Source organism: Branchiostoma floridae, chromosome 14 (genome assembly GCF_000003815.2).
Source record: "Branchiostoma floridae strain S238N-H82 chromosome 14, Bfl_VNyyK, whole genome shotgun sequence".
NCBI classification, from domain to species: Eukaryota; Metazoa; Chordata; class Leptocardii; order Amphioxiformes; family Branchiostomatidae; genus Branchiostoma; species Branchiostoma floridae.
In genome coordinates, this window is record NC_049992.1 from 6,103,240 (window position 1) to 6,116,510 (window position 13,271).

The 13,271-nt window shown below is 42.8% G+C and overlaps 1 protein-coding gene across 5 annotated transcripts; it reads left to right on the forward strand.

Annotated features, from left to right (window-relative positions):
• Window positions 1-261: 261 nt before the first annotated feature.
• LOC118430506 (DNA ligase 3-like) lies at window positions 262-12,894 on the forward strand. Of its 5 annotated transcripts, none has more exons than XM_035841412.1 (15): window positions 262-350; window positions 1,032-1,340; window positions 1,950-2,221; window positions 2,982-3,098; window positions 3,469-3,672; window positions 3,920-4,072; window positions 4,542-4,707; window positions 5,157-5,391; window positions 6,106-6,261; window positions 6,735-6,946; window positions 7,280-7,934; window positions 8,794-9,003; window positions 9,437-9,550; window positions 11,060-11,221; window positions 11,955-12,894. In XM_035841412.1, the coding sequence occupies exons 2-15, from the start codon at window positions 1,087-1,089 to the stop codon at window positions 12,039-12,041; spliced, it is 2,997 nt and encodes a 998-aa protein (XP_035697305.1). In that variant the 5' UTR covers window positions 262-350; window positions 1,032-1,086; the 3' UTR covers window positions 12,042-12,894. The 5 variants fall into 5 exon arrangements, with proteins under 5 accessions (XP_035697305.1, XP_035697307.1, XP_035697304.1 ...); XM_035841414.1 differs by having other exon boundaries at window positions 333-354; XM_035841411.1 differs by lacking the exon at window positions 262-350 and adding an exon at window positions 503-634.
• The last annotated feature ends 377 nt before the right edge of the window (window positions 12,895-13,271 follow it).

Below are 13,271 nucleotides of genomic sequence, written 5' to 3' on the forward strand. Positions count from 1 at the left end.
TAGTGCATTAGATGTCAATATTATACAGACTGCCTAATTCAGAATATTTCCACTTTAACAAATGTGATATTGCTTAGGTTACCTTTAACGGTAATGGAAAATCAGTTTACACGTTAAGGAAAGAGGTCCACTCATTGAATTTACCGTGTGTGTAATTAATATAATCCAAGCACCCACCTGCAATGCACTCCAATATCGCTAAACGTCGCTTCAGCGTAGTGAAACAACTTTTACCCCCTACCCTGCCAATGGAATAGTCCGTCTGCATCTCGTTCCCAAGAATCCCACATCGTCTTGTTCCCAGGAATCCATGTAAACAATGCACCGTGAGAACAAAGGGCTAAGAACAAGTAGGTAAAATCGTTGATTTTATCTTTTTGCGCAGGATTTTTCCATTAATATTTGAGTATATTGAACCAAATATATTGCACTGTATCTTGACAAATTCGCGAGAAATTGTATCGTAGTTCTCCGGCGCTACGGGGTTACTAGAGTTCACGGGGATGAGTCATGGGGGAGGGGGGCGTGACGCTGCCGGCCCAGGCATGCCCTGGGACGTCATATAGGTGTTTACAGGTGTATATAAAGGGCGACTGTTTGGTGTAGACATCAGAGTGTGGTACGGGTGGAACAGGTAAGCTGGTAGGAAACTGGAGTCTTGAATATCGTAGCTTTTATTCATTTTTTCAGAATTGATCCGTCTGAAAAATATTGCATGCATATTCGAAAATTATGATAACATAGGCGATGATAATACATGTAATAACAGAATTCAGAATGTAAGGTATATAATTTACTTTGTACTTATATTAACAGTTTAGCTTTATTAGTATATTACAAGATTTTACAACAGTGATAAAATGATTTTAATAAATTGTGGAGCCTATAATATAACGTTATTAGGTTAATTGATATATTCTATATAATGTTACGTGTATGTTGTTTGACGTCTCAGCCTAGTTTCTAACTAGCTCTACAGTAATTCTTCTTTACTTTGTATTTGATTTTGTGATCTTTGTCATTTGTTCCAGAATTCAGTCCTACCCGTATAAACCCGATAAAGAAGCGATTTGACCACACTACTACATGCTAGTCCGACTTCTATGGTCTCCAAGCGTTAGTACTAAGGCTGCGAGAACCCTCAACCTCCAGAAATCATTACATCACAGCCCCGTATTGAGAAGAGCAGCATCTTTTGTCAGTAGCAAGGCCTGTAACTACCTCTGGAAACATTGGCGCAGCAGTCCAGTGTGTATCCCAGCTGCCTTCTGTAACACACGGATACTGAACCCCTGGAGTAGCACCATCCATACAGGAGTTAGCATCATGTCGGAACAGAGGTTTGTTTGTTTTTGTTTCTTTTGCACAGCCAGTAAACCACCTTTAGGCGTAACGTTCCAGCTTTGTGCATGATCATACCAAGGAGGTTAAAAATGTCTTTTTTAACCTCTTTGATCATACTAAGGGCTACGTACCAAGAAGAAACATCAGGTACAGGTAAAGTTAAGTTAGCGGTACAGACCAGTGTTCTTGCCAAGCTTTTTCAGTATAGGGGGCCTCTATGCTGTGATTGGGATCCCCTATGCTGTGATTCGGGCCCCTATGCTGTGATTTGGGAGTTTTCTGTAGTTTTGTAACAACGGTAGAATAAAGTTGGCTATATATTTCCCAATACTTGGCCCTCAAAATGCAGAAAATAGTGTTTCAGGAGTTAAAGAGGAGGATTCCTCCCATACCCCCTTACAAGGCTCACGCCTGAATACTGCGTACCACATGGCTTTGCTGCACTAAGATACCCCTGGTGAGAGCACCTCAGACTGAGAAAAATAGGTACTATAAAGTTCCTATCCCAAAGGCATATTAAAGGCCAGCAAGGGATTCAAACACAGAACCTGTAGATTCTATGTCAACGACCCTAAGTAAGCCCTTGCCCACCTTGCCACCGACAGGTTCTGTGTCGAGTACGCCAAACAGGGCAGGGCCGGCTGCAAGAAGTGCAAGCAGAAGATCGAGAAGGGTCTCCCCCGCATCGGCAAGATCGTTCCCAACTTCTTCCACGAGGGAGACGGGGAGATGAAGCAGTGGTATCACGTCGCCTGCATCTTCGAGACGTTCCAGAGGGCGCGCGCCACCACCAAGAAGATCGAGGATGCCTCAGACTTGGAGGGCTGGGAAGACATGGAGGATGAGGAGAAACAAACCATTCTCAAGCTCATCAAAGGTATTTACATTGTAAACATTAGATATAGTGATAGCATAGCTGCAGATATATTGTTTATTCCATTGTAATACTACGTAATAGTACTTAGTCTTCAGTATCCCATCATGGGATTTGTTGCATTTAGCCCACATGGGCAGGAACATGCAAATTAAGATCATTATTGTACATATTTTAGTACTAATCATAGGAGCAGTGGGTTGTTATTCTCTGGGTCTAGGGTTTTGGGAGGTGGAGCTTATCCCTTCCATCACCTTTTACCTCCCCAACCAAAGTCAGGTACTACCCATTTCTACCTGTGGAGTGTAGAAAGTCATGTTAAGTGTTTCTCCCAAGGACAAATATGTATTATCTAGCCAGGAATGCCAAGAATCTTTTGAACATGATACTGATGGCTAAACAGCAGGTTCTTAACTCACTTCCAAATGTTTAGCTAGATGTAGAACAAGTTAATTTTTCAAGTGAAAATATTGAGCCAGCAGTCACTACAGAGGATATCGGTACATAGATTGTTGCTCTGTCTCCTGAATTTACTGGTAAGCATTGCGAGGTTTTACTAAGCTTTAGATCTTAGTTTTCAATCAGAGATTGGACATCCCTCAACTTACAGGAAAGACTGGCTGTAGCAGAAGACAGACGGGCCTGGAGAAAACTCCATCTTCATGTTTACCTAATGTCCCCCCAACGACCTGGAGGTCAAGGGACTAAATTGGTTGGTAGGTAGATCTCCTAAATGTTTTTTTTTCTTTTCTTCTGCCCCCAGAGTTGGAGAGCAAGGCAAAGTCTCCTAAGAAGAAGGTTGTCCAGGCGACACTGTCTACTAAAGGAAAAATTCAGTCTCCCACCAAGAAGGCTGCTAGCAGTGCCACTGTCTCAGATGGTAAGAGTTAGCAGTAGTATCCAGTATTTGAATATACTCATTGTATATCACCCATGGTACCAGATTGACTGCGAGTCAGATAGAGCGATCCGACCCGCTGGAGGGCTGGGACAGAGGGTGATACATAATACATCGTGTTGTATTTTATTCATGTCATACCCAGGTCGGAAAACACTGATTTATTTGCCAAACTACTTATGAAAAGGATAAAACTTGACACATCGTTTCAACCTGCACTAACAACTTATTCTTTAAGGACATTAATATGAGAATAATTCAAACAAAAGCACCCCGTCTGCTTGCACCAGTTATTCAAATCATCCTCATATCAAATAATAAATTTATACTCATCTCACACTCTCCTTTCTAGATTCCCCAGCAGCAGGCCCATCATCATCATCATCAGCCAGTACCTCGGTGTCGATGACCTCCCCCACCCCCACCCCTGACATAGACCACAAGGACAACGCGTTCCGAGAGTTCCGCCGGCTGTGTGCGCTCATCGCCGAGGAACCGGGCTACAACGCCAAGACTAAACTGGTGTCAGACTTCCTGAAGAAAGGATCCAATGGAGGTCAGAAAATTTTTTTTCTGCATCTTCCAATTCAATTAGAAGGAGGGTTTGAAATAAAAAGGAAAAAACAAACAGTCAAACCTGTTCATTTTGGTCATGTTAATCGCTTTTTTTTCGGCCCCTTAGATATTTTGTGCCATTGACATCAAGGCCACACGGTACATACCTACATACACATGGAAAACAATACCTCCACTTTTCATGGAAGTGATAACAAGTTAAGAGGAACTCTTGTTTTTCTCCCCAGATGGATTTAAGGGCGACACTTTCCTGGTGGTGAAGCTTCTCCTTCCCGGGGTAGTGAAGAGAGTGTACAACCTGAACAACAAGCAGCTGCTCAAGCACTTCGCTAACATCTTTGGGGTCAACCTGGCAGACATGTTGACTGACCTTGAGCTAGGTAAGCCTGTGTTACACAATACCTCGCTGTCAGGGGCTGATACACCTTTCTCACATGCTGGCCATGATGATCTAACATGAGTTCAATTAAGGCAAACAAAAGGGATACAGAATTCTGTGGCCAAGGGGCTGTCAAATTTTGATAGGCACAGTCCTATAAACTAAAAGATATGGGAAGAATTTTAACATAATGTTAACCCTTAAACTGCCAGAGTTTCAGCACAATAAAATGCTATTAGTGCCAGGGTTGGCCGCTGACCCTAGAAAAGAGACACCCGAAAAAGGCCGAAGTCCCTAAATTCCGGGGTTCGTGCGCTACACGCGCGCAAAGCTGCTACTTCTGGGGAATACGCTATCCCGGTTATAACCAGGCATGGCACACAGGGATGTATATGTGTGCCGGATATATCCGAGTTTGGCAGTTTAAGGTGAACATATGGAAAGCTTGATTGATTATGTGGATTATACAGGCGACGTGTCGGAGACTGTGCGGAAGTTTTTTGAGGAGAGCGAACGTTGCCTGCCGGCCAAGAAGAGCAAACTGACCATCCAGGAAGTGGACGAGAGTCTGGAGATCCTCGCTCAGATGACCAAGGAGGACGACCAGATGAGGGAGCTCAACAAGATTGCAAAGAAGTGAGTTTGCAAAACTTTTTGTGATGTTCGTAAGGGATGTCCCTGTAGCTCAACTGGTAGCAGCCTCACAATTGAGCTCCTGGTTTCAACTATATTTTGTAACTGGGAGACCAAGTTACTAATTATGGATGTATGACGTGGTCCGCGTCATACTCGAGAATCGTTAGCAAGAACACGTGACTGACACCGCAAGAACACGTGACTGACATCGCGAGAACACGTGACTGACATTGCGAGAACACGTGACTGACATTGCGAGAACACGTGACTGACATCGCGAGCGTGGCAACGAGAAGCTCAGATCTTGACACAACTGAGAGCATTTTGATTGGGGCTGCACCTACCTTTCGTAAGGGATGTTATATGGAAATCCAGATGATGTCATCCATTATAATGTACATTTTGATATGTAAACAGTATGGTTTAACTAGCTACTCTACTTTTTACAGATGCACAGCCAATGATCTAAAGGTGGTTGTTCGTCTGATCAAACACGATCTCCGAATCAACGCGGGAGCCAAGCACATCCTGGAGGGACTGGACCCCAACGCCTACCCAGCATTCCAAGCTTCCCGTAACCTAGCGGACGTGGTAGAGAGGGTCGTTGCCAACGGTTGCGCGCCCGGGATGAAAAAGTCGCTCAGCATCAAGGCTAACCTGATGACACCAGTGCTGCCAATGCTGGTATGGTCTCCTGTATTTTTCTGACTGTTAATTTAAACTTCCGGTGCAATGGCCGAGTGGGTAGAGTGTTCGCCTTGCTTTCGGTAGGTCATGAGTTCGATCCCCGGCCGAGTCATACCAAAGACTTTAAAATGGTACATGCTGCTTTCTCTGCTTAGCACTCAGCACTAATGAGGAAGAGTATGGAAGTTAAACACACATCACTACCAGCGGACCAGCCCCCTGCTGTAGTGGCTTGCACATGTGTGGCCCAAGGGCTACAGAAATGGAGATGGGCGCCACACCTACGCATTTGTTACTAATGTACGGGCAACTTTTTTTTTTAATTTAAACTTATTACTGTCTTCGTTTTAAAGTCCTTCCCACACCAAAGGGTGCATCGGGCAGTGCCCATCTCTGTTTCTGTACCCCTGGGCCACACAGTTTTGTGCAATCACTACAGCAGGAGGCTAGTTCAAGTTGGTAGTGGTCTGTATGCTCTAGAAAAACCCCTGTAGTGTATTCTATTATATAAGTTTCTTACAATATTGATAAACAGTTGTTTGTGTCTACAGGCTGAGGCATGTAAGCCTGTGGAGATGGCCATGAGGAAGTGTCCTACCGGGATGTACAGAATATACTGTATCAACTTTCTCGCAATTTGAACTACACTGGTTACGAGTGAGATAGCAGATTTGGACACGATTTTTTGATTATTGCTGTTTGTGTGTGCAGGCTGAGGCATGTAAGTCCGTGGAGATGGCCATGAGAAAGTGTCCTAACGGGATGTACGCAGAGATAAAGTACGACGGGGAGAGGGTGCAGGTCCACAAGCAGGGCAACAAGTTCGAGTACTTCAGCCGCAGTCTCAAACCTGTGCTGCCTCACAAGGTGGGTTGTTATAAGCCAGTCTACAGTTTCCGGGCAGACACCACACACAGTCAGACCTGTCCATAGGAAAGCATGTTAAAATAATGTAAAATGCATTTAAGTTCGCGGAGATTTAATTTTGCGGTAGCGGGAAAATGGACTCTTCACAGTGGATTTAATTTTGCGGTAGCACCATACACTGTAGTCTCTTACTGTTATGAAAAAAATTTTGCGGTGGTTTTAAATTCGCTGTGAAGCGGCCGCCGCGAAAACCGCGAACATTAATCCACCGCGAAAGTTTCTGCATTAACAGTACACTAAAAAAAGGCTTCAGATAAGTACTAACCCCAATTTCAATCTTAAAGATTCTTCTCCAACAGAAAGTCTCAAGGGTCTCCTTTATAGAAATTGAAAGAAAACAGGGTGACAACGAGCTCATAATGTTTTTTTAGATATAAATTTCAAGGCTGACGTTATATTTTTTCCGACCGTAGGTTGCCCACTTTAAGGACTACATCCCGAAGGCGTTCCCCCACGGCAGTAACATGATACTGGACAGCGAGGTCCTATTGGTCGACACAAACACGGGCAACCCGCTGCCCTTTGGAACCCTGGGAATCCACAAGAAGCAGCAGTTCAGCGACGCACAAGTCGCCCTGTTCGTGTTCGACTGTATCTACTTCAATGGGGAAACCCTTATGGACAGGTTTGTCTTAGTCTCCATGCAGACCCTACAGTGCCTTAGAGATAGTATCAAAGTTGGCAAAGGAATGTAGCCAGCCAAAGAGAGATAGCTGGCCCAAAGGAGTCAAACGGGCACCGTATTCCTTTACCAGCTTTGATACTATCTCTAAGACACCGTAGGGTCTGCTTGGAGAGAATATTCTTAAACAACAAAGCACCTTCAAAAATGCCTTGTGATTTGAGCCTTTGATATCAGAGCACTGCTCAAAACATTTTTGCAGTAAAAATTACAATACGACCTTTTGAACAATGTTTTAAGAAAATCAATAATATGTTTATTGTCTTTTCGTCACAGGCCAATTTCTGAAAGGAGAAAATTCCTGGAGGACAACATGACAGTGATCCCCAACAGGGTGGTGTTGTCGGAGTACAGATACATCACAGAGCCTGGCGACCTGTCGGACATGATCGGCCGGGTGATCCGCGACGGGCTCGAGGGTCTCGTGCTGAAGGACACCAAGAGCATCTACGAGCCCGGCAAACGACATTGGCTCAAGGTCAAAAAGGACTACCTAGAGCAGGGCGCCATGGCGGACACGGCAGACTTGGTGGTGCTGGGCGCATTCTACGGAACGGGGAACAAGGGTGGGCTCAAGTCGGTTTTCCTGATGGGGGTGTACGATCCGGACTCCGACAAGTGGTGCACGGTGACCAAATGTGGGAACGGACACGACGACAACACGATCGCAAAGCTCAACAAAGAACTTGACATGGTCAAGATCAGTAAAGACGTGTCCAAAGTGCCGAAGTGGCTCAAGATCACAAAGAACCTGGTACCGGACTTCGTGTGCGCCGACCCGAAGAAAGCGCCGGTTTGGGAGATCACGGGAGCGGAGTTTAGCAAGTCAGAGGCGCACACGGCTGACGGGATATCCATCCGCTTCCCACGGGTCACCAAGATTCGCGATGACAAGGACTGGAAGTCGGCCACGAATCTAAAGCAACTTAAGGTAAGATTCTGATTCAATCTGCTTTTAGCTGAAGGACAGGCGTCAATACATTTAAGACATTTGAAAACAACGCTAGCTTTATGTACTCAATGTCATGTATAGGGATAGCTACAAGGGGCGTGCAATAAGTAATGCCCCTGACCCACTTCTAGTTGTCTGATCTAGATGAAGTTTTGTATGTGTAATGATTCATATCTCTATGGGTTATGTTGCAAAAAATAGCTCTGAACTAATTGCGGTTTCTGATTTACTGGTGTTTGAACTGAGTCAGGTGTGAGATGGACCAGGTGTGAAATGGAGCCAGTTGAGTGTCGCGCAGTGATCCAGTTTTTGTATTTGAAAGGACGCACACCAAAGGAGACTTTTGATGAAATGAAAAAAACTTATGGTGATGATGCCCCATCATATGACCTTGTAAAACGCTGGCATCCTGAATTCAAACATCCTGAATTCAAAGTCGGCCCTCTTCTGCCAGTAATGAGGCATCTGTTGGACGACCAACCTGGGTTGTCCTACAAAAACGGTTTCCAGAGCTGCATCAAACTATGGGAGAAATGCATAACTCTGGGTGGTTCCTATGAAGGGAAAGACTAATAACTGTGCCAAGTTTCATTAATATCCTGCTATGAGAAATGGGTCAGGGGCATTACTTATTGACCGCCCCTCGTATACAGATAGAAATACATAATGGAATAGAATACACTTTTATGTCAAGTATGGTGGCAACTTGTTTGTTAGAAATTGTACTTGGTCTATAGCATAAGCATCTAGCAGTGGTTCCACTAATGCCTTTAGGCGTATACAATGTACTAGTATACTCAAGTCATATTTTGTTGCTTTAACAAGTCTGTTTTTCCAGCATCTTTTCAAGACATCCAAGGAGACCTCTGACATCCCCGACCTCCTGAAGGGGAAGGGCAAGTCACCACGGAAACCTATCAAGGTCAAAGTGGAGGATGATGATGATGATGATGATGACAGCAATGGTGGTGCCTCCAGCAATGGGGCCACACCGATCAAGGGCATGAAAAGAAAGGCTGAAGAAGAAAGTCCCAGAACACCGAAAAAGGTTGGTACAAGTATTATAACTACACTAAACCTGTTAGCTTTGCACTCTACGATGAAACTATTGGTCCAGTTATAAGTGTTGTCTGTTTCATTGAATGTTCAGTCGAAGCCCAAGGACTAGATGTCTTGCTAGCCCGGGGAATCAAACCTGTGACCTCATGTGTCAACTACTAAGTAACGTAGCCAATCGGACTCTATAAGTAATTCTAGTTAAACTTGAAGTTAAGACTGAGTGCTGTTTCCTTATGTTTCAGTCCAAGCCCATGTGAAGGTATGGCGCAGCCTGCTACCACACTAAGAGTAAACTTAAAGTTAATAGTGATCCTTGTTTCCTTATGTTTCAGTCCAAGCCGATGTGTAGGTACGGAGCAGCCTGCTACCAGACTAAGAGCAAAGTTAAAGTTAAGACTGATTGCTGTTTCCTTATGTTTCAGTCCAAGCCCACATGTAGGTACGGCGCAGCCTGCTACCAGACTGGCAAGGAACACCTGGACAAGTTTGACCATCCCACCAGGAAGTCGCCAAAAAAGACGAACAGCGCTGCTAAGGTTCGCTACTCACATGCACATCGCCCCTCACGGCGCTATTCACGCCGCTAAAGTTTCAACTCAAAATCGCCTTCTAATACTATTTGATGACGTATTTTCTGTGACTTTCATGATCAAGGTAACCATTTACATGGTATTGCTTGATTCCATTGCATATGCACTACAGCTTTCCACTTAATGGTGCATATGAGTACAAATGTACATCAAAATGCAGTACAATACTGTAACAACATCTTTGTGTTGTCTCAGAAATGGTAAGACGATAATTACAGAAAACCAAGGAATAGCTTACCTAGCCCACAGTTACATGTAACTTGCAGCAAAGACATTGTTGCCTGTCACATTACAGCAGACTTGGGTTGAAGATTTAAATTTCCTGATATATAACAAATGTTACATTTTTTAACCCAAATTTGTAGTTTAAAGGAACATTGACTACCTTCAAGTTGTCATGTATCTACATGTATCCCAATGTTAGCTTGCTGTGTTCAGAAATATTGTTACCAGTCAGTTTGCAGTTAGACATAGACTAAAGACTTACACTGACAATTGTTACTGTTGCATTACTGTGGCTAATATTTGTGCCCCTACATTTAATTTGCTGTAGGTTTTTGCAAACAAATAAAGAAGATCAGAGAACAGAGATAGGGAAGCTCCTGTGATGTCATCTTTAGAATAGCCAGGTTTTAAAGTACATTCAATTTGGTTGAATAGCTGCTACTTTATCAGATACAGATTGAAGAAGAAGTTAGTACATGTACCAGAATTGGTAGAAAAAAAATCATCATTTGATGCCTGTATGAGTGTATTACAAAGTAATCAGGATTCAAAATTTCCTACATACAATGTACAATTTGCAGACGGATTTTAATGTTGGGGGAAATATCATTAGAACTTTTGATTTTGCATGCTGAAGAAAAACTTCAGGTTCGGTGTCATGAATGATGAATTAGCCATGTAGTGGCATTATACGTGAAGCTGACAGTACAATGTACAAATGTATGTATCTGAGGGTTGTAGTACACTGACTAAGTTGTAATCTCTTAATATTGAAACACAGTTAAATGAGACCGTAAGCAAACTGTATATGTTTGTCTATTGGTTTGGCTGTTCAGCAGTCACACTCACAGGCTATGGCCTGCCTATGCCTATAACAAGGTTCTTATTTGTTACAATGTAGATACTGTGTATATGAAAAGGCTTCTTTTAGGAAGGGAAAGAACAGTAGGCCATTTATTTGCAGAAGGTTTTCGCAGTATACCACCATGATAATGATACAAGACAGTACAAAACTCCTCTAATACATCAAGAATTGGCCCTTTAATTACTAATAGGTAACCTTAGACAGTTTGTGATGTTAGATAAAGGTAAGATATGAAGGACTAGCATGTCAGTCAACTGAAAAAGGTCACGGCTTTAAATGCCTCTTAAAACACAGTAGTTGGAGATACAGGTACAGACATTAACAAAACCAATACTTCTGCCTAATGCATTTTGATGTCCTTTCAGAGTGTCCTTCCTGATGTTTTCTGTGGCATCAAACTGTTCCTGCCTGACACAGTGGACAACTATGCCCTGCTCAGGAGGTACTTTGTCGCGTACGATGGTGACATTGTGCAAGACTACGCCATGTCACAGGCCACACATGTGGTAGAAGATCCCGACCAAAAGGTATTTTGTTTATTTGTTTGTTTGTTTGTATTGCATACCCTGTGAACTGCCACCCTGTGTAACAGTCAGTCATTTTCGTCGCAAATCAGTCTTGCTGAGGCGGGCCTAGCCTGGTTACCAAACCCCAGCCCGATTACCAATACCTGATTCGCTGCTGTGATAGCCTGCTGACCAACTGTGGTGTGTTGTAGCTGGCTACCTGTGGTGTGAGTGGTCATCAATCATAGGTTCTCCTCCCTCTGATCAAGGGCCTTTGAGAACCTTTCTACAGCCATACTGCCAGACCCCAACACTAAAGATATTTTTGAGGTTGGGGTATGGTATCCAGACTAAGGCGGGCCGTCATTGTTCTCCACACTTCTTTGTCAACTGCTGTCTGTTGCACCCCCTCCCAGGTGCATCCCATTTTAATTGTGTTCACACTCAGAAAAGCAAGTGGATTAAACATTTACCCAGATCTTTTTTGCAAGCCGATTGAAAAAATTTGCATTCAAAGAACATCAATTTGATAGAAATTCAAACAAAGGAACTTGCGACGGCGGGCGTGGAGTGCGTTCTATTTAATCGAAAGAAGGTTGACTGTGATACAGAAAATTAATACCTGGTCCGGAACCCCTGTATCAAATGTTATCACGACCCAGGTATGATGTAAAGATACAGAATGATAGAATAGGGTGGATATCAGGCAAGTACCCTTCAGAAATGTATTAATCATTTTTTTGTGTCTCCACAGAACATGAATGGTAAGACGGATGCCCAGCTTGTGACAGTAGACTGGTTGTGGCAGTGCATCAAGAGGAAACAGCTTGTTCCAGTGTGACCAACTAGTTCGACAAGATTTAGCTTTTTGCCAACCCTTTGCAATACAGTCAAACCTGTCTATAGCGGCCACTCAAGGAACTGGAGAAATGTGGCCGCTTAATATAGACAGGTGGCCACTATAGAGAAAATGCTGATCAATTGGCCACGAGCAATAAGTTACACATGATTTTGGTACCCACTGATCTTTCTTACCAAGTAACATTGTCAAGATCATCAAAAAATTAAACCGACCCTGCCAAAGTCAAATGTACCAAAAATGATTGATATTGCCATGTGGAATGTTGGTAAATTTGCACTCTAATGGCCGCTATGTGCTATTTCTTTTTAATGCTTACTAAATAGGTCAATGGAAAAAATTGAAGGGACTGACAAAAAGTTACCGCAATGGCCAGGTGGCCACTATGCAAAGGTGGCCGCTAATACAGGTTTGACAGTACTTGAACACCTTGTAACATACCCTACACTGTCCTGGAATAGGGCTATATAAATTGAAGTAAGTTACAGATGTTGAATAATAAAAGTACAGTACTGGTAGGCAGAATTAGATGTAATGTTACATAACGTTACATTGTATAGGAATGGAGTTTTGCAAGATGTAACAGACTTGTGTTATACCTGATACATTGTACATGTATTTGATGTTTGAAATCTACACACATTTGTAGTCTTGCATTTCCATTTAAAGCATCTTGAAATATTTCTACCCTATTGTAGACATGACTTGAAACAAGCATGTGACTAACGTAATACCTAGGATGCAACCTTATGAAAATTATGTACATTGTGTATATACATGCACTGCTACTGATAGCTAAAGTTTCAACCATTGTGACGACTTTGGGGTACAAGATGACAGAATTAGACATTTTCTAAATGTGTCATTGAATTCTTTTAATCATGAAATTAGAAATCTGTAGATATTAACTGTTGAAAATATTGCTGGATTTCAATTTTGAATTATGATGATACTTGTGAGAAAATTAGATAGACCACATTTTTGGTTTATTTATGATAATCTAAGTGTGATATTACACGAGTCAGATATGCCTGTGGTGTGAAAATTTAGAGTAATTGTAGAGGTAGTAATGATAGAATATTGTTTGGGTACTAGATGTGGAATAAAACTCAATATCACACTAACCCTGAAAATATGGTTAATCCTTTCATCGCACACACTCACTATTCGATTAACAGTCTATTGTTCCCTGTCAGGTGAGGTCGCACATAG